This window comes from Rousettus aegyptiacus, unplaced genomic scaffold (assembly GCF_014176215.1).
Source record: "Rousettus aegyptiacus isolate mRouAeg1 unplaced genomic scaffold, mRouAeg1.p scaffold_m13_p_13, whole genome shotgun sequence".
Lineage (NCBI taxonomy): Eukaryota > Metazoa > Chordata > Mammalia > Chiroptera > Pteropodidae > Rousettus > Rousettus aegyptiacus.
In genome coordinates this window covers 15498465-15524341 of record NW_023416288.1, presented here as the reverse complement: position 1 = coordinate 15524341, position 25877 = coordinate 15498465, and the positions used below count along the sequence as shown (strand labels likewise).

The 25877-nt window shown below is 36.5% G+C and overlaps 1 protein-coding gene across 1 annotated transcript; it reads right to left on the bottom strand.

The window, feature by feature from the left end:
• Positions 1–3031: 3031 nt before the first annotated feature.
• LOC107513221 lies at positions 3032–24521 on the bottom strand. Its single transcript, XM_036231053.1, has 5 exons — positions 24113–24521; positions 13221–13267; positions 7780–7873; positions 6373–6466; positions 3032–3782 (listed from the first exon to the last, which is right to left on the bottom strand). The coding sequence occupies exons 1-5, from the start codon at positions 24519–24521 to the stop codon at positions 3554–3556; spliced, it is 873 nt and encodes a 290-aa protein (XP_036086946.1). The 3' UTR covers positions 3032–3553.
• Between the last annotated feature and the right edge of the window lie 1356 nt (positions 24522–25877).

Below are 25877 nucleotides of genomic sequence, written 5' to 3'. Positions count from 1 at the left end.
AAATCTAAATCTGCATTGGCCTAGAAAACTCTGCTCACTCCATCCTGGTGACTCTCTAGAACTATGCCCCACCCAATTCATGCACTGCCCAAGGCTCTTTTGGTGGTGGGCAGCCAACATCAGCCCTCAAGGCAGTCAGTTTTGGACCCTCACAGGGGTTCACGGACCCCAGGCAAGTAGCAGCTGTCTTTGATGTGCTCTGTGCCTTTTACTGAGTGGCCTCAGCCTCAGCATTGGTGCCAAATCTGAATCTGCATTAACCTGGTGAACATCATGTGCTCCACCCTAGTGAGTCCCTGAGATTCTGCCTCACCCAATTCGAGTACCACTAGAGATTCTTTCGGTGGCTAAGTCTTACAGTCAGCTGGCAGGTAGTAGCCATCATCAGGAGTCCCTGGGCCTTTTGTTGATCTGAGCCAGTCCTGGTGCTCATGGCAGCCAGCCTCAGTTCACAAGCATGGCCTCTCCCATGGGCCTCCAGGTCCAGCACAGGCAGCAACCAACTGAAGATTGCTTGGTAGCTCTTACTAGGTAGCCCAGGGCCAGTCACAGCAGCAGACCTTGGTCTGTATGAGAGCCCCTCCCAAGAGACCCCCAAACCAATATATCTAGTGGCCAGTTTAGACCACAACAGAGCACCAGGCGATTAGCCCCACAAGCAGCACACCCAAAAAGTGGTCTTAGGAGACACCAGAGCCTACTGGGGTGAATCTTGTTTCATGGTGTTAGCAGCTCATATGCTGTGCTTGTGGCCAGTTCTCACTGCCAATTAGCATGAGGGTCAATCCCACTCATTGATGTGCCAATGGCAATCAATGAGAGGGCACATACAACCCACACATGGGACAATATTGGAACACCCAGATAAATGATCAGGGAGACTGCACCACTGGGACCCAGAAAACACCTACTATATAAGGGCATACTTCCAAGATGGGAGACATCGAAAATCTACCTAATATATAGAAACAAACACAAGAGACATAGCCAAAACATGGAGACAAAAAAACATATTTCGAATGAAAAAACAGGACACAACTCCAGGAAAAAAAAAAAAAAAACTAAATTAAACAGAGGCAGGCAATCTGCCAGATACAGAGTTCAAGACACTGTTTATAATGATGTTCAAGGAACTTAGAATTAAAACAAAGAGATAGTAAGCATAAATAAAGACATAGAAACCATAAAAAAGAACCAGTCAGAAATGAAGAATACAATGACTGAAATGAAGAATACACTATAAGGAATCAATAGCAAATTAGATGAAGCAGAGAATTGGATAAGTGATTTGGAAGACAAGGTAGCAGAAAACACCCAATCAAAACAGCAAAAAGAATCCAAAAAATGAGAATAGTTTAAGGGATCCCTGGGACAACATTAAGCATAGCATTTGTGTCATAAGAGTACCAGAAGGAGAAGAGAGAGAGAAAGGAATGAAGAAACTGTTTGAAGAAATAATGACTGAAAAATTACCTAATCTGAAAAAGGAAAAAGTCGTACAAGCCTGGGAAGTGCAGAGTCCCAAACAAGAAGAATCCAAAGAGGTCCACAGCAAGACACATCATAATTAAAATGCCAAAGGTTAAAGACAAAGAAAGAATTTTAAAAAGAAGCAAGAGAAAGGCAATTAGTTACCTACAAAGAATCCCTGATAAAACCAGCTAATTTCTCAACAGGAACTTTGCAGGCCAGAAGGGATTGGCACAAAATATTCAAAGTAATAAAAAAACAAGGACCTACAACCAAGACTACTCTACTTAGCAAGACTAGCATTTAAAATTTAGGAAGAGATAAAGATGCTCAATGTCACTAATCTTCAGAGAAATACAAAGTAAAACCACAGTGAGATATCACCTCGCACCTGTCAGAATAGCTATCATCAATAAATCAAACAACGAGTGTTGGTGAGGATGTGAAGAAAAGTGCACCCTTCTGCACTGTTGATGGGATTGCAAATTGGTACAGCCAGTACTGAAAACAGAATAGCGATTCCTCAAAAAATTAAAAATAGAACCACCTATGACCTAGCATTTCCACTTCTAGATATTTATTTAAAGAAATTGAAAACACTAATTCAAAAAGATATATGCACCCCCATGTTTATTGCAGTGTTACTTGCAATAGCCAAGATATGGAAGGAACTTTAGTGCTTATCAACAGATGATTGGATAAAGAAGAAGTGGTACAAATCAATGGAATATTACTTGGCCATACAAAATAATGTAATCTTATCATTTGTGACAACACAGGTGGACCTAGAAGCTATTATGCTAAGTGAAACAAGTAGACAGAGAAAGACAAATATCATATAATCTCACTTCTATGTAGAATCTAAAGAACAAAATAAACAAACAACAGAAATAGATTTATAGATACAATGAATAAACTTATAGTTGCCAGATGGGAGGGGAACTTGGAACTGGATAAAATGTAAAGGGATTAAGAAATACAAATTGGCATTTACAAAATAGTCACAGGGATGGATGTAATGAACAACGTAGGGAATATAGTCAATACTGCAATAACTATGTATAGTGCCAGGTGGGTACTAGACTTATCAGGGAGATCACTTCATAAATTATATAAATGTCTAATCACTATGCTGGACTTCTAAAACTAATATAAAATAATACTGAGTTTCAACTGTAATTGAAAATTTTTTAAAAAGCTTATTAAAAATGACTCCACTTCAAAACAAAATAAAAGTGGTGGTCAAGGTTTAATAGATTTATAAAAAATATAATTATAATTATAAATATAATTATTAAAATATAATTATAGTAATAATAAAATAGAAAGAGAAAAATTGAAATGTAGTAGCATTCTCTGCAGTTCTCTGGTTTGTCTTCAACCCCTGGAAGCAGCAATCACCTGGCACTTCAGCTCACCCCCTTGCATAGCTTTTGAAATAGTTCAGCATATCATTACCACCAAAACAATTTCTAAGAACAAGATCTAGGTGTTGGCAATAGAGTGTGCATGTACCTGACATTTCATCCTTGCCCCTAAGAGTTTTATTCTGCTTCTCATTCAGATTTAGTATTATGTCCCATAAGCCCAGAGCAGTGCAATACTGGATATTCCTGCAAAGCTATTTTTAATGGTAATTATTATAAAGAAGTTTTCAGAGCCCTTTCTCAGTCATACTCTGATTTAAAATTTTTTGTGATCTGATTACCCAGGTGAAAGGGGGACCACATGTCTGACTTCGTTTGGGGTTCCAGGATCCAGGCTTGAGCAAAGGAATGGGAAGGCCTGCCCAGGGGCTGTGAGTAATGAGCTAAAGGAAACCAACATTTGGGACCTGTGTAAGGGGGTGCCTTTTAAGTAAGAGAAAGTTTAAAGAATCAAGTTGAGAATGGTGGATAGAAGGTCAGCCAACTAAGTAAGATGAAGTGAATTAATTTGAGAAAAGCCTGCAAGGATTCCTTAAGACAAAGGCCACCTTTCATCGGGTTGCGTTTGTGGAGTCATAATTGGGAGAACTGGGTTGGAAATTGGGTTGGAAATTGTAACTCTTCTCTATCAATATTGTAGTTTTACCTATCCTAGACTAGCTATTGAAGTTACAAGAATGTGTCTTAGAAATGAGCACAACGAAGTCTGCTGTCATGCTTTCTACTTGTACTTTAATTTTGATGCCTGGAATAAATAAGGGAGATTTCCATCTGTGAGGTACTAAAAGAGTCTGGAGCATCCAGTTAAATAAATTAAAATACTTGCCATTATTCCCACGATAAACATAAATTTGTTGTCCTCCTCTAGAAACACAGACTTGAGTTCTGTTCAAAATGATGACAAATTTAGAATTAGTGAGGTTTATATTCAGAATAGTTAAGGTTATAATTGGAATTATTTTATTTCATTACAAGACTATATTTATACAATTTTTGTACTACCATTGCTCTACTACATTAAATTCTTCTTTTATTTATCCACCAAGTGAATAAAGTATTTCATTAAGAACAACACAATAAAAATAAGTGGAATATCATTTAAAATATCAATAATTTACCAATAGAATTAACTATTGCATTTTTCTTGCCTGTGTCACCTTAGTAGGATATAAGCTCCAAGAGGGGCAAGAATTTGATCTTCCTCGTATTACTATTATATCCCTAGTGACAACAACACTGCCTAGGGCATAATATATACTTAATAAATATTTTCTGAGATAGATGAGCATCAAAGAAGCACTGTGTTCATGAGCAGTTAAAGATTTATATTCTCTAACATCTGGAACTTTTAAAAGTGCTTTAACTTTTAAACCATATCTGCTGAATAACAAGAATATTAGATCAATATCTTGATGCTCCATTAGTCATTCGAGTGTATTTTTTAAATGAAAGATGAATGTTCTAGAACACAACCAGGATCCTTGGATCATAAAGTGCAATAAATCCTTAATAAGACTAATTCCTCTAAGAGAACAGGGTGCTTATTGAATTAACAAGGTCTAGGAGATCCCTAAAAGAAACTGAAAAAGAAGAGAGGGTGGATGAAAAGCAGAGCTAAACCAGAAGTAAATACGATTGTTGGGCCATATTTGCAGAGAGGCTTTAAGGTTTTCCCTTTTAAACTGCAGATAAAAGAAGCTTCAGGGGTGGATATTTGCTCAGGCCTCTATTATCTTATGATTATAATTTGCCACTTTACTCATAAGCACTACACATAAAAAAAGTGATGACGCACAAGACACCAGGATCCTGGGAAGAAAATATATGGAAGAAAAAACAACATATTTGCCGCAGCCTCTTGCCACACATGTAATGTACCCTATTGGTTCTTCTTTCTTAATATGTTTTTATTTTAGGTATAAAGAATAAGGAATTTTCTTTCATCTTGTCCTTCTTTTATCTTTGTATGTAAAGAAGAAAGGATATAAAGGATATAAGTCTTGAAGCCCAAAAAATACAAAATCCTAGGCAAAGTAAAGGTCTTAAGTAAGCAAATAGGACATTTGGCCAACCCTTATCTTTTTATAGGTGCATTTTACTTATAGATGGGCCTATTATATGCACCTATCTTATCTAGGTGTCCTTCTTGGAAAAGGTGTACAATCTGAAAAAAAAAAAATGCCACCATGCTGAACTGAAGGATAACGGGGAAAAACAAATCTCTCAACAAGTGTGAACTATGGAAATAATTTCCGTACTTTCCATGAACTCCTTTTGAAAAAGTTACTTGAGAATGTACTCCAGTAAAAGGGAAAAAATGAATCTTAAAAAGAGGAAGATATGAGATCAAAAAAATCCTTCTCAGTAGAGCACTGAAAATAAATTAATTTTTATAAATTAGAATGGGAAGTGAGAAGACTTTTAGAAGAATGTCTATAAGAAGAAAATGAATATATTTTACCAAATAGTAAGATAAATAATCACAGTAATGGGAATAAAAATACATGTGTCCTTCTTGACAAGAAATAATGAATGTAATTAAAAACTCTAGAAAATGCAAAAGCTGTATAGGAAAGTCACAATGAAAACATGAAACAAAATGAAATGTAGTGTGATTTTGAGAAATGGAGAGTAAGTATGTTTGATCTAGACACTAGAAAATTGTATTTCAAGCAATATAGATTAGTGACATAGAAATACATTTTGTATTTCCACTTTGGTTCTTTATGGACAATACTTATATGATCACATATGTTCTATTATTTTTACTAGTTTAAAAATTTGAGATTCAAACTATAGAGTAAGCATTTTGAGATACAAATATAGTTTAAAAATAGAATGTAAATATACTTGAAAAGGTCAAATGAGTGAGAAAGTTTACAGATTTTAGGAGACAGAGAAAGGAGAGGACAGATCAAAGGAAGTATAGGGTTCCAAATTTTCTTACCTTAAATAATGAGAGAAATATTGATGGATATAGAAACAGAGATTAGATTATTCAAAGTCAAAAAGATAACCAACAAAATAAATATTAGTAATCTCAAGAGCTCATAATGAAAAATATTAGTTAAAATTCACTAACAGCAAAGTAATAAAAAATATGGATTGTGCAAGATAAATTTTTAGCTTCCATGATGGAGAGTGAAAAAAAATAACATCTAATGTTGATAAATTATGAAAAGCAGATATAACCATATTGTTCAAATATATGGAGGTAACCAAAAAAAGAACTACGAATAGAATCATACTAAAAGGATTATCTCTGGGGAGGAGGCATCAAAGGTGGAATAGGAGGCAGGAAAGTTAAAATATTAATTTTATAATATTCTGTACTTTTTGAACTATTTGCCTTATCAAATGAATACATTTTTTTTACTACTTAAAAAAGGTGAAACATTTCCTGATGACTAGCTTATCATTCTGTTCAATGATGTTATCCCAAAGTGCATTCTTACTAAGGATAAAACCAACATACCGCTGTAGGTGATAGTGAAAGATGCAGCAATGCCAAATGAATGCTATAACTAATATTATAATAAGTAGAAGCATCAGGAATCCAAACATGTCAACTGAAATATATGAAAAGAAATAGATGTTAAGTTAACCGAAAATTAGTAATTTCTTATATTTTCATCTTTTCTAGTATTATGCAGCCTGTCTTAAGTACAAATTCAGTAGTTAATGAAAATGATACAATAAAATATATCACATACTCAATAAAACTACCATTAACTCAACAATCACTAACATTTGAAAATAATCTGGGTTGCTAAAAGGAATATCATTATCTCCAAATTGGTAAACTTTTAGGCCACTGGCTATTTTGTCCTTTATCTCTAAACTCACTCCAGGCCATATCTCAACACATATCTCATTTTTATCTCATTTTATCATGTTTTATCTCAACAGATCAAATGGCAGTTCCCTTAGGTTGTCTTCGGGTTTCTATACATAGCAGGGGATGGTTTGCTGTTCGAGTTTCAGTTTCAGGGTTTCCTTATCAAAGAGACAACAAATGCTTGCTGGGAAAAAAGATTTCTAGCACTTTTAAACTTCTCCTCTGCCCAATCCCAGTACTATGTGAAATTATAAGGGCAGAACATGAAATATTCATACTAAATATATGAAATGTTACTTGTTTATAAGCTCTTTGCTACAAACAATTATGATTTAAATATACCTGCTAGTACCTAAGAAAACAGGAACTTGAGGGCAAAATTAATGTTTTTTCACTTCAATTAAGAAAAAAATAGAAAACTGGTTGTTCTGGATTGAGTTTTCTCAGACCTTTAGGGTTTCTCTGGAAAGCCTTTTGTTTCAACTTTTTTTGAAAACTTCTTAAAAGGTTCTAGTACATTTCTCTGCCTTGGTAGCTACCAAATAACAAATCAAAAACATAACATTATAGATATAATTTAAAGATTCTTGGAGGATGGAAATTTGTTTAATCCTAGGGAGTCATTGTCTTGAATGATATGCCCAGTACAAAACATATTAGCTGAGGAATATAAGTTATAGTAATGCTACTGGGCTCAATATGTCCTCCCCAGGTCTAGCTTATGAGAAACTCCTGGAGTACCTGAAACACCATAAAAATACAACCCACCATTCCCTAGGTTATGGTTATCATACATCAGAGTACTTTAGAGATGAAATTTAAAGTATTTAAGAGCTGGCATGGTAAGGTCCCCACCAATCAGAATGAACCACCTGTGGCTGGAAAGAACAAGTACCAGGCTGTGTTAGTGTAAACGCCAATGAACAGACCTGCTATATTTTAATAAAGCAAATATAATTTATAATTCTTCAAAAGTAGCAAATCACTTGTATTTGCAAGTCAATCAAAAAAAGGTACATAAAAATTTAAATAGGGACAACTCACCTTTACAGTTTAACCAATATACAGAACTGAATCGACACTCAAAATACGTCAAACAAAATTTTTGGCAAGACTTTTCTTCGCTGCACCAAATGCACTGTTTTGGAAAGAAAAAAAAATAAAACTAGTGTCCAACTATAATAACTATAATTTCAGTAAGTTGTTATTGCTAGTTCATTAAGTATTCAATAAATAACAGCTATCGTCATCATCGCCATCATCATTTTATTATTATTAGTAGTAGTAGAAGTAGTAGTTGCTGTTGGTGGTCTGCCCAGATCCCCTTCATCAGACTCATGCATCCAAACCCCAGCTGCAATGAGTATTGGCTGCCAGTGGCTCAAGCTGCCCTTCTGAATTGTCCTAAGTGGATTGGGACTACTTTGCTTGTGAGGTAATTTCCCCCCTGCCAGTAACTAACTAATATATGGGGTTCCAAATAGTGGGCATCATTGCCTCAAAGCAGGTTGAGCCTGCGGCAGCCAGATTGGTTACCAGTAATTCACTGCTTGGCCAGGGAAACTCAACAGAATATCTACACATGATTCACCCTCTGCGATTCCAAACTTAGAGCTGGAGCGGGGGGCGGATGGGGGGAGGGTCTGACAATGACTTTAGTAAGTATAATTTTAGCTGAAGGTTAGTTGCATTATTTTCCAGGAACATTTTTTTTTAATGTTGGAATGGGGAAAATAAAATGTACATGTCCTGAAAGGTCAAAGGGTGAAATACAATAGACAAAGGCAATTTATCTTTTTACTCTGTCTTTCCAGCTTGTGTAACCAATCTTCTTCTTTGGGCAACTACACCTTCTTTCCTTTGTGGACCTCTTCTAATTCTAGTGGTTCTGCAGCTATCCAGTCAGCTTTGCACCACCACTGCCCTACTGCTGGAATCACCTGACCCAGGCAGCGGCATTCGGGGTAGCTCATCCCTCTGGCCTGGTAACTAGTGCTGGACATAAGACCCAAATCAGGCCAATCAGAATCTACTTTGGAGTTGTATACAGACATTAGGAGAGATCTACTGGGATCCAGCCTTTTCCCTAGCAATGTGGAGAAGGTCCATTTGCCATAGAAGAAAATGAGGTCAATACACGGAGGGAGGCAGAACTGAAAGATGACAAGAGAGGAAATGGAAATAACATCCTTTAGGATTCAGCTGTGTATGAAACCAAGGCCACTCCTGATATCCCAATTCTGTGAGTCAATAAATCACCCTTCTTATTAAATTAGTTTGAGTTGGGTTTCTGTCACTTACTACAAAAAATTTGACTAATACCTTAAGTAAATTTAAAAAGTTTTCAAAGAACAGAACTTTACATTACTTAAAGGAACAGTATAATATAGTCAACATCCCTAAATTGGTAATGTAAAATTTAAGACAAATTACATGAATTTTTTCTTATAGTTTAGGAAGACAACCCACGTAAATATGAAGCCATGACAACCTCAGTCTCTTAAGAGAATGACAACTGAGAAGTCAGCCAAAAGACTTTAGAAGAATGGTTTATGTTAATCCGTGCAAAAACTAGAATATTGTTTTAGGGTAGAACTCTGTGTTAATAAGTTTATATGGACATCAAAATTGATATTTTTATAAGCAAATATTAAAATTAAAAATACAGCAAAGGGGGAGGTACATAATAATATTTAGTGGTTTGTTAACATTGTATAAAACAAATGATTTATATTACGCTGCAAAAAATATTAAATAAGTGTTATTGTGCAAAGGGGGATTTTAAAGTAGTGGATGGTGAAAAGATCAAAAGTATTTACTAGTTATTTACGTGCAAATGCTAGATTGCTTCTTATGGGTTTGGTTTTGGTAAGAATGTCTTCTAACTCTAGGAAAGCTAGTCATATACTATTGAATCACAAGGAAATGTTCCAGATAGAATTTGAGGAAGTTTTCCTTACAGTTAAGAAGGATAAGCATATAATTTATCATTCAAACTTGAATATTTGGTATAATAATTTCACGAAGTCAATGCTGGTGAACATCACCATAAAGTAGGACAGTTCTTGGCATAACAGGATATCTATTTATCTTTCTTATGATCCAAGAAGAACTCAAATGTTTTTGGTTACTTACTTCATGAGTTGCCATCTATAAATTCTGCACTCTCCCTGGGAGTACGGAGGTGGCAGGCACTGTCACTGAAAGCCTGGTGTCCTTCTAATTCCTGGGAGGAGAGGGAATCTCTTTCCAAAAGATGATACCCTGATTCTGTGTTGAATGGGTGAAATTATCCCTTAGTTTGTTCCTATGAGGTACTGGGATTATATTAAAAATTGCACCCAAATATATGTATCCCTGAAGAAGGGCACGGTTGGGATCCCGTAGTAGAAGCCTCACGGTGTCCCTGGCTTTACTTCTCCTTGCCTTATAGTTTAACAATAAATTGTCCCTAGTGGCTTGGAACATCTTGTAACATCTCCTGCCATAGAAAGTGCCCTGAAATGGCTTAACCCAGAGCTTGGAACGTTCCCTGCCATAGACGGTTGTCCTAAAACTTATGATTAATGCCTTTATGCTTACTGATCACAATCCTGGTATAGCATTCTTTCCAGACCACTCCCATCTTTGTTCCTGGGTTGCTGACACCACCAGATGACCACATTGCCAGAGGAATGGCTCTGTGAAGCATAACAGACTCCCTGGAACTGTCATGCAGCCCCTGGAATATTGCCCAGATCTTCCCTTAAATCCCCTAAGCCAGACTGAGAAAGGAAGGCAGTTTTGAAGGTGTTAACCTGCAGCCTTCTCAGATCACCTGTGCACTGATGATAATGCTTATTTTAAATATCTCGATTCCTGGGCCAGTCTTATGGCTCAGCAGCACAGGCAGCACTAGCCCTAGACTCAATTGCCCTCCAGTTTCATCCCCAGAATTGCCATAATGGCTTAAGTTTGTACATTTTTTAAGATAAAATTTTCTACCTTGCTACCTTATAGAGTATATTAAATATAATTTAACCTTCTAATGGCTCAAGCATTAATTTAATTCAATAGTTATTGAATACTGCCATGTGCTGAGAACTGTGTGAGGTGTTAGAGATATAAAGATGAATAAAATATGCATTTTGTCCTTAGGGAACTGAGAATGGGAGAAAGAGGAACATGCAAACAATTTACATAAATTACAACTCAAAAATATACATATTCAAGATCCAAAGCAAAGATATAGAGGAATCGGAGGGAACATTTTTCTTCCTTTAAGGAGAGAGTAACAATGGATAAGAATGGGTAAGAAATGGCAGAAATTTTATCAGTTTAGGGAATAAAATTTGCAACTAAAGCCTCTAGTTTTACATATAAAATCAGAGACAAAGTCGAATGAGGGAGTATGAGATAACACTGGAACTTTAAGAATCATAACAAAGTTTTGAAATTGCTGCTCTGGGAAATTTTAGGAAATGTTACTAACTATGGGCAAAGTAATGAGTAGTATTTGGGCTCAGTTAAGACCCGAAATTGTGAATCTGTAGTTGCACCAGTGTAGACTGATGCAATAAGCTCTGGCAGCAATAGGCTAATAATGCATAGCAAATGAAAATATAGACCAAAGGACCAATCAGGGCTGGGAAATGTGGATCCAACACACAATCAAAGATAAGAGGGCAAGACATTAAAGCAGTAATGGCTTTTGCAACCCCAGATAAAATAATGGGTCTAGGCAAGGATCATCAAGTCTGTTAACATCACAACATGCTAGACAACAGACATTACTTGTCTCCTAATGAAAGCCTTCTGCTTGAAATATTCCTGCTAAAAATTTAAACTGAATCTGATCAAGACTCCGTATCTAATAATTAGTTTACAAGAACAGAAGAACAGGGAAAAGAGAAACATGATAAAGCGCAGCATGGAGATGTGACCAGCAAGATTCAGATTGTGCGAAACCCAATAGGACAAAGAATTCGATTTCTCCAACAAGCAACTTGCAATAGAGAAAAAAGAAAAAAGAGAGAAGGAGAAGTAGCACATAAATAAAAAGAGATTTAATGGATATATCAGCCAATTGCAATGTATGGACTTGATTCAAAAGAACTTTAAAAATGATAAGACAAGATAAATGTGATTATGTCTGGGGTGCTTGATAATATTAAGAAGTTATTGTTAATTTTAAGTGAAATAATGGACATAATATTTTAAAGCAAAGTCTTTAACTTATATGTGTGTGTGTGTGTGTGTGTGTGTGTGTGTGTGTGTGTGTGTGTAGATTGAAAGATTTGCAAATAAAATGATATGGTATCTATATCATTATCTGCTTCAAAATAATCCATTCTGGGATAGGAGGCATACATGAAATACGATTGTTCAAGATGGGTCTTGGGGGTATCAAGTTTTAATATTCTGTTTTCTTTGTTTGAAAATTTCCAAACAAAGAAAGGTGTCCATTCAAGCGAATAGCCATGAGAAGTCCCAGGAAGGAATGGAATCCAAGGAGAGGTCCAATCGGCTGAAGGAAAATGAAAGATGAAAGATGATAAAGAACTAGAAGATGGTCTTGTCTTGCTGGGGCCAAAAAGTAGATACAAATTACAGAAATGAGAATGCAAGAGCCATTGTGGATTGTGCAGGGTTGAGGGTGTGGCCATGAAAGTGACTTCCTAATGCACAGAGCTGAGGAAGTCAGGACACTGCGAGTCCCAGTGTGTCTGGGCCGTTGCCAAGTGTGGAAAGCACATAAGGCTATGGTAGGAATTGGGTGGAGAAGCCCAAGAGCCCTGAGCTCAGGGCCTCATTAAAGCAGAGGAATGGACTAAATGAAGATAGTAGGGCACAGGGTAGTATAACCAGATCACTATGACAGATACCAATTACTAGATTCTGCCCTTTTTAAATTAATGATATCGCATCTTTCTGTCTTTGGCCTTGTCAGTTCTCCAATACTTGTTAGAGCAGAATAGTTTTGAGAGGTTGCTGCAAAGCTCTCTAACACCATTTCCCTCATTACTATGGCATTTCTGCTTTCTTCCAAATTCGAAGTAAAAAACAATGATGTCTGACTTCTAATCATCAGAGAAGGGGACCTTAGCTATATTGTGATTAAGGAACAGTGTGTTATCCTTTCTAGTCTTTAGGAAACAGAGTAGCAAGGAACTTTTCACTACTTATCAAAGAGCTTATCTTTTCCATGACTTGAAAAATTTCTTCCCAAAGTCAGTATAATTTTTTTCACTCAAAAAAAAAAATTGTTTTGTTCTTGCACAATTTTCTAGAAGGAAGTACATGTTTGTACTAAATTATTTGCATTTTTTATTTCTATATCCTTGAAGAATGGTTTGAAATGCAGAAATACATCTTAATAACCGATGTCATTCCTATTATAAAAAATTGTGTAAAACGAAGTTTAACATATTTTTTAGACTACAGCTGTAAATTGTGTGATATTATAACATTCCCAAGACAATTTCCTCATAAGAAAGTTAACTTACATTTTTATCTTGTGTGCACAACTGACAATTTTTCTTTAACGCGCATCCTACAAGAAAAAAAAATCAAGTACAAAAATGTATATACAAAGCTTATGTATTGCTCTATTTTATATAAAAGCACATGTTATTTCATCGTTCCTGTTTCATGGCATTTTCATCCATCTCTTAGCATTTTACTTCATTATTTTCCTATATCTAGAAACTTTTCCCATTGGCACTGTTTAAATCCTCTTTCTTATTTTCTACTGTTACTTAGAAAAATACAAAATAGCATCAGCCAACTTCGATTAGCCAAGTAAGTTATAAAAAATGACCTCTAAAAAAAGTAAGTAAAAAAAATTAACAATATTACTGTATATTTAAAACATCATACTTCAAAAATCTCTTTTAGTAATTCTTTTGTTATTCAGTATGGTTTTGCAAGATATACCTGGTTAACTAGTCCTTTAAATATTAAAAAAAAAAATCTTGTTTTGTGAAAAAAATAAACAATATAATTTATATTTGAAAATTCTAGAGTAAAAAATATGAGTTTAGAAAAAAGCACTTCAATGTCTCTTTTTATTACTCCAACATCTCTGTAAAGTAAGTAGAGTCTGAAATTAAAACCCTACTTGCCTTGTGGTACAGTGACAATGAAGTCACTCTCTCTGTTATTTTGGGGACAGGGTTCACAGGCTCTATGGGAAAAGTCAGACCTTTCTATTTAATTTCAAATCGTCTGAGTGGATACAGATCTAATTTGGCTGGGAAAAAAATCTTAGAATAGTTTTTCAAATTAAGTTCTATTGAATATTACTTCTACCTACTATCTTTGAAGTCCCCAAGGAAAAGCTGAGTGGAGGAAAAGTCAAGACAAACGAGAAAGATTCTATTCCTTCAGCTGTGTTAGGGACAGTGAGCTTCAGGGTTACTTCAAGAGGCAGGACCAGCGAAACAAAAAGTACATGACACAGCCACCATTCTCCAAATTCTGCTTGCTTCCCACAGATTTATTGTTAGTTTAAGTTTTTATTCTGGAATGATTTCAGATTTACAGAAAAATTGCAAAGATTATAAAGGAAGTTTCTGTATACCCTTCACTCAGTTTCCCCATTGCCAACATCTTACATTGCTGTAACACACTTATTAAAACTAAGAAACTAACACTGATACATTGCTTTTAACTAAACCCCAGATTTTATTAGGGTTTTATCAGTTATTATACTAATGCTCCTTTTCTTTTTCAAGATCCTGGATATCACATTGTATTTAGATGTCATGCCTCTTTTGGTCAGTGATGGTTTCTCAGCCTGTCCTTGTTTTTCACTACCTTTAGAGTTTTAAGGAGTGTAGGTCAAATATTTTATAGGATGTCCCTCAATTTGGGTTTGTCTGATATTTTCCTCACAATTAGACCGGGTATGGGTTTTAAGAAAGAACACTGCCAAGGCAAAGTCCCCTCTTCATCACAACATGTCAGCATGTATGTTATATCTACACGGTTTTTGTTTAACTTTTATATATTTAAATACATTCAGGAAAGTCGAAGCCAAAGGGCTGCTGCTAGCACTAGTTGAAGACGCAGGGCATGTTGGTCTGAACTAGAAAAGGTGCACCTTTGAAATGATCAATTAGAGAAATGCTCACCTTTCCTAAGCAGCCACAGGCAGAAATCTGGCCTAATGGGAAGTTTAAGCTGGCCTTCACCTTCCAGTTATATGAAATTCTTATTAAACAATTTATAAACATAAATAGTTATTTGTAAATAATTTTAAATGACTGATGTCAAAAACATGGTGGAGTGAGAGACATCCCCGGATCTCTCCCCTTGAAACAACAATAAACTGAACATTGAAAACTCAACAAAAAACACCCAAACTGCACACCAGCACATCTAAGCGTGGGATCTGCACATCAGAGCGACCACAGGTCAGAACCTCGGGAGCCAGGTGGTGGACTGGGAGAAATAAAGAAGCTGCTTCCTGCACCCACTGGAGCTCCCTGTAGGAGAAGGGGAGGGGAGAAGGAGCAGTGAGTTCCCTGAACAGCCTTGTCTGGGAGAGTAGTGACTGCCACACAGCCAGCAGCAGGGTCTAGTCATCAGGGCAGAAAGCAGAGAAGTAAGGATGTCAGAGAAGCAGGAGAAACAACAGTCAATTGTTATCAGCTGCAGTTGCCAAACTAAGGTTGAGCCACAGCCCACATCCCCGAACCCAGAAGGCCCTTCGCCCTGTATCCTCCAAGACCAAACACTGTGCAGCCCCAGGGGAATCTGAGTCAATGCTGCCAAAACTGACACTAACACTGACAGGAACTGAGACTGAGGGTAGTGAGCATGATTAAACATTTATAAGATAAAAAAAAAAAGGCATTATTAAGCTTTATATAAAGCAAGGGTCCAAGAGACTTAGACTCTATCTACTGGAAACCGAAAGAAAAATGCCTTCTTTGCAACAGGCTAAAGAGAGACATTTATATTATAAATCTTCTTTCTAGAAAAAAGTTGAATACACTTCCACTAATGCCCAGGTGGAGAAATAGTCCATTAAATAGCATGAACAACCAAGGTGACAAGCCATCTCAGAAAGAAAGAGAAAAATCTCCAGAAAATAAGATTATAGACATAGAAATATGAGACTTAAATGACAGAGAATTCAGGATGGTAGTTCTGAAAAAACTCAGTGAGATCCTAAATGAGTCATATCAACAATTTCAGGAATTGAAAAAAACAACTAAATGAGCAGAATGAGTACTTTAGCAAGGGAGTTGAAACCAAATAGAACTTCTGGAAATGAAGAACACACTGCAAGAGTTGAAAAATGAAATAGGAAGCTGGGGAAATAGAGTCAACCAAATGGAGGAAAGGATTAGTGATATCGAAGACAGAAATCTAGAAATAAATCAGAAGGAAGAAGAGAGAAACCAAAGAATGAAAAATAATGAAAGAGAAATACAAGAACTAGCTGATTCCATCAGGAGAGGAAACGTAAGAAAATGGGCATTATTGAAGGCGAGGAAAAGGAGCAGGGATTAGAAAGCATTTTCAGACAAATAATGGATGAGAATTTCCCAAATCTAAGGAATGAGCTGGAGCTTAGAATTCAAGAAATCAACAAATCACTCAATTATCTCAACCAAAAAAAGCCTTCACCAAGACACATCGTACTAAAATTATCAAAAATCAACAATAAAGACAGAATTTTCAGGGCAGCAAGGGAGAAGAAAGCAGTAACTTTTAAAGGAAAATCTATTAGATTATTGTCGGACTTCTCGGCACACACCTTACAAGCCAGAAAAGAGTGGAACCAATATTCAAACTATTAAATGAAAGGAACTACCAGCCTAGAATAACGTATTCAGCTAAGCTCTCCTTTACATACGAAGGAGAAATAAAGACCTTTCCAGACATACAAAAATTGAGAGAATTCTCCACTAAAAGGCCTGCATTACAGGAAATACTGAAAGAGGTCAGCTCACCTAAAACAAAATGACAAAAAAAAAATACATAATTAGGAATAAAGTGACAAACAGGCTGATAGAAGCAGAGGAGTGTAACCCTTAGTAAGAGCAGGGCATTATAAGCTTAAAAATAAGAGACTTGCTAGAAAATAATGAACGTTCAGTATATATAGGGACAAAATGAGACAGTAATGACTGAAAAGGGGAGGAGATCCAAATTCACAAAGGGGAGTGGAGATAAGGCATGCACAGAAGAAAATGGATGACTGTATATATATAACTATCCTTTACATATTCATAATTGTAACCACATGCCAAAGATTCAGAACTGAATCTTTGAAGTATATAATATAAAACAAGAAGGACCAGAAGGAAAACCCACAAAAGCCAACCAAAATAAAGAAAACAGAAACTCAAGAACAAAGAAGCAATGGAAACACCAAGATACCAGAAAGCAAACGATAAAATGGCTGTAAAAAGACCTAATATTTCAATGATCACCCTAAATGTTAATGGACTAAACTCACCAATAAAAAGGCACAGAGTTGCAGATTGGATCAAAAAGCAAAACTCGACCATATGCTGCCTTAGGCAGACACATCTCAGTTCCAAAGACAAATATAGATTCAAAGTGAAAGGGTAGAAAATGATATTTCAAGCAAATGGCATTCAGAGAAAAGCAGGAATAGTGGTACTAATATCAGACGAAATAGACTTCAAAATAAAAAAGGTAAAGAAAGATATAGAGGGACACTTCATAATGATAAAGGGAATCACGTACTGCGATGCCATAACACTTATTAATATCTATGCTCCCAAACAGGGAGCCTCAAAATATATAAAGCAATTACTAACAGAACTGAAGGGAGAAAAGACCAAAATATTATCGTAGTAGGGGACCTAATAACCCACTGTTGGATATGGATAGATCATTCAAACAGAAAATCAATAAGGAAATAACATCCGTAAATGACACATTAGACTAACTGGACGTAATTGACATTCACAGAGCCTTTCATCCAAAAACAGCTGCTTATACATTCTTCTCTAGTGCACATGGAACATTCTCAAGGATTGACCACTTACTGGGACAAAGAGATAGCCTTGACAAATATAAGAGGGTTGGAATCATATCAACCATGTTCTCTGATCCTAATGCTTTGAAACTAGAGATCAACTGCAAAAAGAAAGCAGGAAGAACCACAGATATATTGAGATTAAAAAACATACTAGTGAAGCATAACTAGGTCAGAGAAGAAATAAAAAGAGAGATCAAGAGATACATAGAAATGGATGATAATGATAGCACAACATATCAAAACTTTTGGAACACGGAAAAAGCAGTCATAAGAGAAAAATTTTATATCATTATAGGCCTACCTACAAAAACAATAACAAGCCCAAATAAACAACCTAATGCTTCATCTTAAAAAAATTAGAAAAGTAATAAAAAACAAAGCCTAAAAGCAGAAGAAAAGAAATAATCGAAATTAGAGAGGAAATAAATGAAATTGAAAACAAAACAAAGCAAAAAACAATAGAAAAAATAAATGCAACAAAGAGCTGGTTCTTTGAAAAGGTTAATAAAATTGACAAACCCCTGGCTAGACTCATGAAAGAAAGAAGAGAAAGGACACAAATAAACAAAATCAGGGATGAAAGAGGGGAAATTACAACTGACATTGCAGAAATACAAAGGATCATGCAAGAATCATATGAAAAAGTATATAACACCAAATTTAATAACCTAGAAGAAATAGACTAGTACTTAGAAAAATGCCACCTTTCTAGACTGAATCAAGAACTGGAAAATTGAAGTAGACTGATCACCAGTACGGAAATTGAAACAATCATCAAAAACGCATCAAGAAATAAAAGTCCAGGACCAGATGACTTTACCAGTGAATTCTACCAAACATTCAAAGAAAATTGAATACCTATTCTCCTCAAACTCTTCCAAAAAATCGAAGAGGGGACAATACTCATTTTATGAGGCCAATATTACCTTGATACCAAAACCTGATAAAGATAACACAAAAAAAGAAAACTACAAACCGATATCTCTCATGAACACAGATGCAAAAATCCTAAATAAGAACCAGATACAGCAACATATTAAAAAGATTATACACCACGATCAAGTGGGCTTCATCCCAAGGGCACAGGGATGGTTCAAAGTATGCAAATCGATTAATGTGATACACCACATAAACAAATTAAAAATTAAGAATTATATGATCATATCAATGGATGCAGAAAAAAGCCTTCAACAAGATACAGCATCCATTTATGATCAAAATACTTAACAAAATTAATATAGAGGGAAACTACCTTAACACATTGAAGGCCATTTATGACAAACCCTCAGCTAACATTATACTTAATGGTGAAAAACTAAAAACCTTCCTTCTAAGATCAAGAACAAGGCAAGGTTGTCCACTATCACTACTGTTATTCAATATAACATTAGAGGTCCTAGTGAGTGCAATCAGGCAAGAGAAAGATACAAAAGACATCCAAATAAACAACAAAGAAGTCAAACTGTCACTATTTGCAAATGACATGATTCTCTATATAGGAAATCTTAAAGACTTCACAATGACACTACTAGAAATAGTAAGCAGATACAGTAAAGTCTCTGGATACAAAATCAACGTTCAAAAATCCATAGTGTTCTTATACTTTAATAATGAAGTGTCAGAAAAAGAAGTGGAGAAAAATAATTCCTTTTGCAATTGCAACAAAAAGAATCAAATACCTAGAAATATATCTAACAAGACATGTGAAGGGCCTATGTGATGAAAACTTCAAGACTCTATTAAAAGAAATGAAGAAGATACAAAGAAATGGAAGGATATTTCGTGTTCTTGGATTGGAAGAATCAATAGTTAAAATGACCTTATTACCTAAAGCATTATACAGATTTAATGCAATCCCCATCAAAATCCTATCAAGCATTTTTTAAAGAAATAGAAAAAATAAATCATCTGATTTGTATGGAAGCAAAAAAGACCTCATATTGCCAAAGTCATCCTGAGAAAAAAGAACGAGGCTGGAGACATCACTCTGCCTGACTTCAAATGATACTACAAAGCGACAGTAATCAAAACGGCATGGTATGGCAGCAAAACAGACACACGGACCAGTGGAACAGAGTCGACGAGAGTCCAGAAGTAAACCCATGGTTATATGGGCAAATAATTTTCAACAAAAAAGTCAAAAACATACAGTGGAGAAAAGAAAGCCTCTTGAATAAATGGCGCTGAGAAAACTGGAAAGCCACCTGCAAAAGAATGAAACTAGACTGTTGTCTATCACCACACACCAAAATTAAGTCAAAATGGATTAAGGACCTGAATATACAACAGGAATCAATAAAATGCATAGGAAAAAACATAGGAACTAAATTCAAGGACCTTGGACTTAAAGAGGATTCTTAATTTGACCTCAAAGGAGAGGGGAGGTAGACAAGGTAAAAGGGTAAAGGGGTCAAATATGTGGTGACAGAAAGAACTCTAACTATGGGCGGTGAACACACAGTGTAATTATATATATATATATATATATATATATATATATATATATATATATATATATACACCTTACTGTTAAAGTGTATAGCTGAAACTTATTGGATTTCATGAATCAATGTCACCATAAAATAAATAAATAAGTGAAATAATTTTTAAAATAAAAATAGATTAAAAAATTTTTTAGCTAATCTTCATGATCTTCAAAGGTGGTTATTATTATCCCCACTTTACTGATAAAGAAAGCTGACCTCAGGAAAGTGAATAAACACATTCAAGTTCACTTGTTAACATGAGAGAGTATGGATATATGTCCAAGATATTTACAGTTTTGACCACCAGCACCTCTCTCTCCTTGGAAATATAACTCATCCTCTGCAGAACTGCTTCCTCCTCAGCTCTAAACACAAGAGTAGGATGGGTAACTGCTCTCTCCTACACAAACTCCCTGGTCCCAGCCAAGCATCTAGGACTGCACATCTGAATCACCTGGGCTAATCCCAGACCACACTCATCGGTTCAGGGAGAGGCAATACGACCAATGAGAATCCTCTTCTCACAGCTTAGAAACTGGAACTTGAGTGTTAAGTGTTAGTGGGGAGCTTTTTTCTCTTTACCTGGAAAGCTGAGAGGATGTGGGCTTGGGAGCTTCCAGTGGCCCATGAAAGGAGTTCTGAGGATGAAGCTCGTAGGAGAGAATGGAGTCGATAGGCAGAGAAAAGAAGAGGAAAGAGAAGAATAGGGAGCTGGTGGTGATTCACTGATTTCTGAGGTCCACTGCATTTCTACTCTTCTCTTTTTTGCTCAAGTGAGACAAAATTACATTTCTTTTATAAGTATAATCTTGGTTTCTTATGCTGCATCTAAAAATGTTCCGGTGAATATAAAGTCTACAGCTTTGTTTTTTTCCACTGAGTCCTGATAATTTCTTTTTTCTTATTCCCACTACTTCCCCGCCTCCTTAAAACAGGATTATTATCTTTATGTAGTTATAAAAATGATACATGTTCAACATAAGAAATACATATACATTTTTAAAAATCAGTTGGAATTCTACAGTCCAGAGAAATTTCAACTCTTTACCTTACTTTAAGCAAACTCTTTCCATGATCTGAAGTAGGATTTTGCCATCATTTCAGTTGGCACCAACCATGAACTCTTAAGTTGCAATATTCTATTCTCTGACTAGAATCTTCATTCCTTTCCTTTCTCACATGCATTTTGACATCACTTAGACCTTCGCTTTTCTTGACTTTTCTCCCATCGCTTTCCAAATCTGTCCCTCATGGCCTCATTATCTTCATATCAGTAAATCACCTGATCTGGATCCATCTTAGAGGTTGAGACTGAACATTTGTATAGCTAACTAGCAATCTTTTTAATAGACTTCCTTGTCCTTATTGGGTAAGCAGGTGATGGAAGAGACTGAAAAGTTTACCAGGGGAGAGTGAAACCCTACCTCCTCCCAGATATCAGCACTTCCTAAATTAAAAAACAGAGGGAAGCAGCTACCACAGACCAAAGTATACTTAGAATGTGCATGACGAATAGTCTTGGCGTGTTTATGATTAGCAGAAGTAAACAAATGGATACTGACTGAAATTAAGAGAAAGCTTGGATGCCTTGCCTCATATTCGAATTATTAAGCCTTCAATTTATTTCCTGGGAGATATCTGTATTCTCATCTTATTCTAATATCTTATTATCTTGACTTTGAGACTTGTTTCACTGAATCTAATTCTCATTTGGTGGTTCTCTAGCTCAAAGCACTTGTGGGGAAACTTTCATCTGTTTTGTGAGTTACGTTTTCCTCTAGGGTAGATTATTTGTTATCTACATGCTAACATATACTCCTTAAATTCGTTGTTAATTTCGTTAGCTATACAGTATTTGCATAGTTGCTATAGTGTCTATTTTCATCTTGAGGAACTAGTTTTATGGTATTTTATGTCCTAATAACTTGGTGACAAAGGCAGAGAACTCAGGTGAGGCTGTGCCAGATTTTGTTAGACTAGCTGGGCTCTATACTCTTTTCTGAGGTTTTGCCATTTTCAACCGCCCGAGTTCACTCTCGCTAGTTGGAGGTGTTTCCAGTTTCCATAAAGGGGATATCTTTGGATTGTAGATCTGTCCCTGAACCCACCGTAGCCCAAGAACCTATGTTTCAATCAGAGCCAGAGCCACTGTTCAGTTTGTTTCTCTTAATTCTCCTCTGTAACCATTTCCTTTCTTGATCTTCAGAATAGGGTAAAGAATAAGACATCCCCTCAGTATGCATCTCTCCAGATCTGGGAGTATTATTGAAAGTTATTGGAATTTAGCGACTCACTAATTACTTCTGAGGAGTGATGGTGGCATTTGGAGCATTGCTGTGCTGTTATTCTGATCCAGAATTATTTATTTATTTTTTTGGTTGCCACTTGCTTTTTGGATTATGCCCTTTATTGTATGGTTGCTCCTGGTGCAAAAATTTCTCTACATTTTAGTACTTCTTTAATTCATTCATTCGATAGTGGAGAAGATTCTTAACCCAAGGTTCCAAGTGCAAACTATAACTTTTTGAGATATTGCTCACTGAGGTCTCACAAATCTTATGGTTGCCTATAGGAAAGGTCTATCACTCAAAGCCCTAGCAGGGATGTAGGTGAGGGTCTTAGTGAAGGGTTAGAATTCCTGTCTCAGTTTTGGAAGTGAAGAAAGCAACTGTCTAAGAAGCCATATCCTTATCAGATGGGAAAGTTAAATGCAACCACGGAAGAGGAAACTGCCCCAGGCTAGGAAGCAAACACTCAGGAGGCCTAGAAAAGGCCAAACCAGGCTTTCCCTCACAAAAGGAAACAATTTCCTCAGAAAGGCTGACAAGTATCCATCAGTCCTAGAATCTACTTTTTATCTATGATTCTCGATTTGTTTTTTGTTTACTCTCTTTTTGTTCTTCCTCAGCATTTAATGAAGTCTTTTGAAAAAATTCAAGTCTGACTCCAATTTGCTAGGGAACTAGGGAAAGGATTTGTTTCTAAGCATAACCTATGTTTTTAGACACTGTTGGTAGGGAGGAAAGGGCAGAGGTGGTACTAGAACACTATTCCTCTTGGAGTACATGTGAGGATGACCAAGAGGTTAAGAGAGAAATCTATGGGAAAGATGACCATCAAGAGAAACAAGCTAGGCCTTTTGATTCAGCCTCTCCCCTCCCCCACCCTCTCAAAGAAGGGTCTTATTTCCATGCAAAGTTGAGAGATTAGGGTTTGATTTTAGTAAGGAAGACTGATTCACTTACAGATATGAACATTCTTTTAGACTCTGGAAACCAGACAACAATAATTATTCTGTCTTATAGTCTTCATAAAAATGGCAATCTTGGCTCTACAGGGCATTTTCCAAGTAATTAAAATTTTGTCCTTATTTTATCTATATAATTCCAATTTAGGATTCAAAAAATCTTACTTCCAAGTTTATGAATTCAACTCAGCATGACTTTTGACTTTTCATAATTTCTACAGTTGGAGAGGGGAACGAAAGGAAGTAATTATTTCTTACAATAGGACCCAAATTAAGCAATTTATTAAGACCTTAAAACACTTCGAAAGACCAGGTATGGCTATTGAGTAGAATCTAATTAGAACAAAACCCAGCAGCTTATTCACAGCACAAAACTTACGTGTTTTACGGGTCATGAAAAAAGTGAAGGGCATAAACCTGCTTTCCCAAATTTAAAACAATTTTAACACACTTTTCTCATGTCAGACAAGATAAATTAATTTGAGCCCAATTTAACTGAATTTCACCAAAAACAGAAGGAGCCTTTGAAAATATTTTCCCGCCTACACCAAACGGTAACTTTAAAGATGAAAATCTCAGCCCGTCAGGGTGGCACAATCGAGAGGAAGGAGGGCAGCGGTGGCTCTGTGAGGCACCAACCTCTGGGCTCGGGATGGCTCACCCTGATCCACAGAATTTGCTCTCTGCTTGCCCTTGTGTCTGGAGATTTGGGAATAACTATGCTCTGAGAAGCTGATAAACAGTTGGATGAGAAAGATGGAGAGGAAAACTGGCAGCAGGATTTGGCTCCATGACCGCAGCCAGCACATGGCTCCTGTGGCCTGGGTTCCACAGGTTCCCGGCCAGTGAGACCGCGGTGGGCCCAGGGTACCCAGTTGGACAGACGGACTCCGCTCCAGGCGCTGGGCACTGGCATAATTCGCAGAACCTGAGAACTCCTAAAGTTCCGGCCGGAACGCAGAACGTTGGAAATGCAATCCCGGTCCGCACTAGGTTCGGGCTGCCTCGTGCCCCCACCACCGGGTACAGTTCGTCCAGCGGGCTTCATTGATACCTGCTACGCTGTGGTTTTTGAAGAAAGGCCTGGATTCTAATTTCCACCATTCAGTAGTGTGTAAAGCAGTTGCACCTGTCTGTGCTGCTTTCCTCAGATGTAAATGAACCTGCTAGCTCCTCCACGCCACGGGGGTTGTGAGATTAAGTGATGCGGTACTGAAACTCACCGCTCTGTAAATCCTCGACCTTGCCCTCGAGGAGTCTATGGCCCTATTGCATGCTTTAAGCAGTTTCCCAAAGTATGACATATTTTAAATGGTACATAAATGAATGTCTTTTATCTTCATACCTATGAATTTATTTTTAATGTGTATTAGAAAAATATAACTAGTAGCTATAATGACAGAATGGCAACAACATACACTTTTGTTTTAAAAGAAATCTATGTAAAAATGTCAAGTTTGGGAACTGTAAATAGTAGTGCATGATTTAAAGGATATGACAAAATGGTGAATGTGGTTCTAGAATGACTGGAGTTTGAGTAATGTTGCTCCAGTGGGGGGGGGGAGGGGGGTGGGACATGGAAACTTGGCCTTGACCGAGGCTTACCTTGTTTTGTTATTCAAAAATGAATGATGGTGTTGTCCCATGGCATTCCTGGCATGTCGACTGATCTAGTCTTCACCTTGAGGACTATGGACTTAGCACTGATAATAAAGGTGGGCAAGGGGAAGAATGTGCAGGATTCCAGACTGCTTTTTCCTTGCCAGTTTGCAGTGCAGAGAACAGATGAAGACTTATCAGGTACAATACGAAAAATACTCTTATAAATCAATAAGAAAAAGACAACAAGAAAAATAATAGGAAAATGGACAAAGGATGTGAAGAGTCCATCTACAGAAAAGCAAATCCAGGTAGCCAATGAATATATTTAAAAAATATATTTTAAAATATGCCAGTACTAGGAAATTGTAAGTTGAAGTCATAATGAGCTAACAATTTGTATCCATCAGGATGGCCAAAAAATTTTAGAACAGAGTTAATGCATATTGCTGGTGAAGATGTAAGGAAAAGTACCATTATACCTTTTAGTGGAACTGCAAATTATTATAGTGTCTCTGGAAAGCAACCTGGCAATAGCCATGAACATTAAAAATACATATATTCTTTATGTGCATAATTCTGTTTGAGAATCTGCCCCTCACCACTTCTCAGTTCTCATAGTCTAAATGAGGTTCCAACACCTACTCTGAAAGTGGAGCCTGAACATTAGACCTGAACAAATCAGAACATGGCATTTCCCTGACCACCATGACTGGGTCAAGGGTGGGCACATTACCTAACCTGGTCCAATTCAAGTCAATATCAGAGCTGTTGCTAGGAATGCTGGGACAAAGATGTTTATCTT

Excerpts from the sequence above, each read along its gene's own strand:
- LOC107513221 (XM_036231053.1), bottom strand. The coding sequence starts at position 24,521 with ATGAAGCCCGCTGGACGAACTGTACCCGGTGGTGGGGGCACGAGGCAG. Across the intron at positions 13,268-24,112 it reads GAGCCATCCCGAGCCCAGAG|GATGCGCGTTAAAGAAAAAT; the intron begins GTTGGTGCCTCA and ends TTTTTCTTGTAG. Across the intron at positions 6,467-7,779 it reads ATATTGGTTAAACTGTAAAG|TTGACATGTTTGGATTCCTG; the intron begins GTGAGTTGTCCC and ends CATATATTTCAG.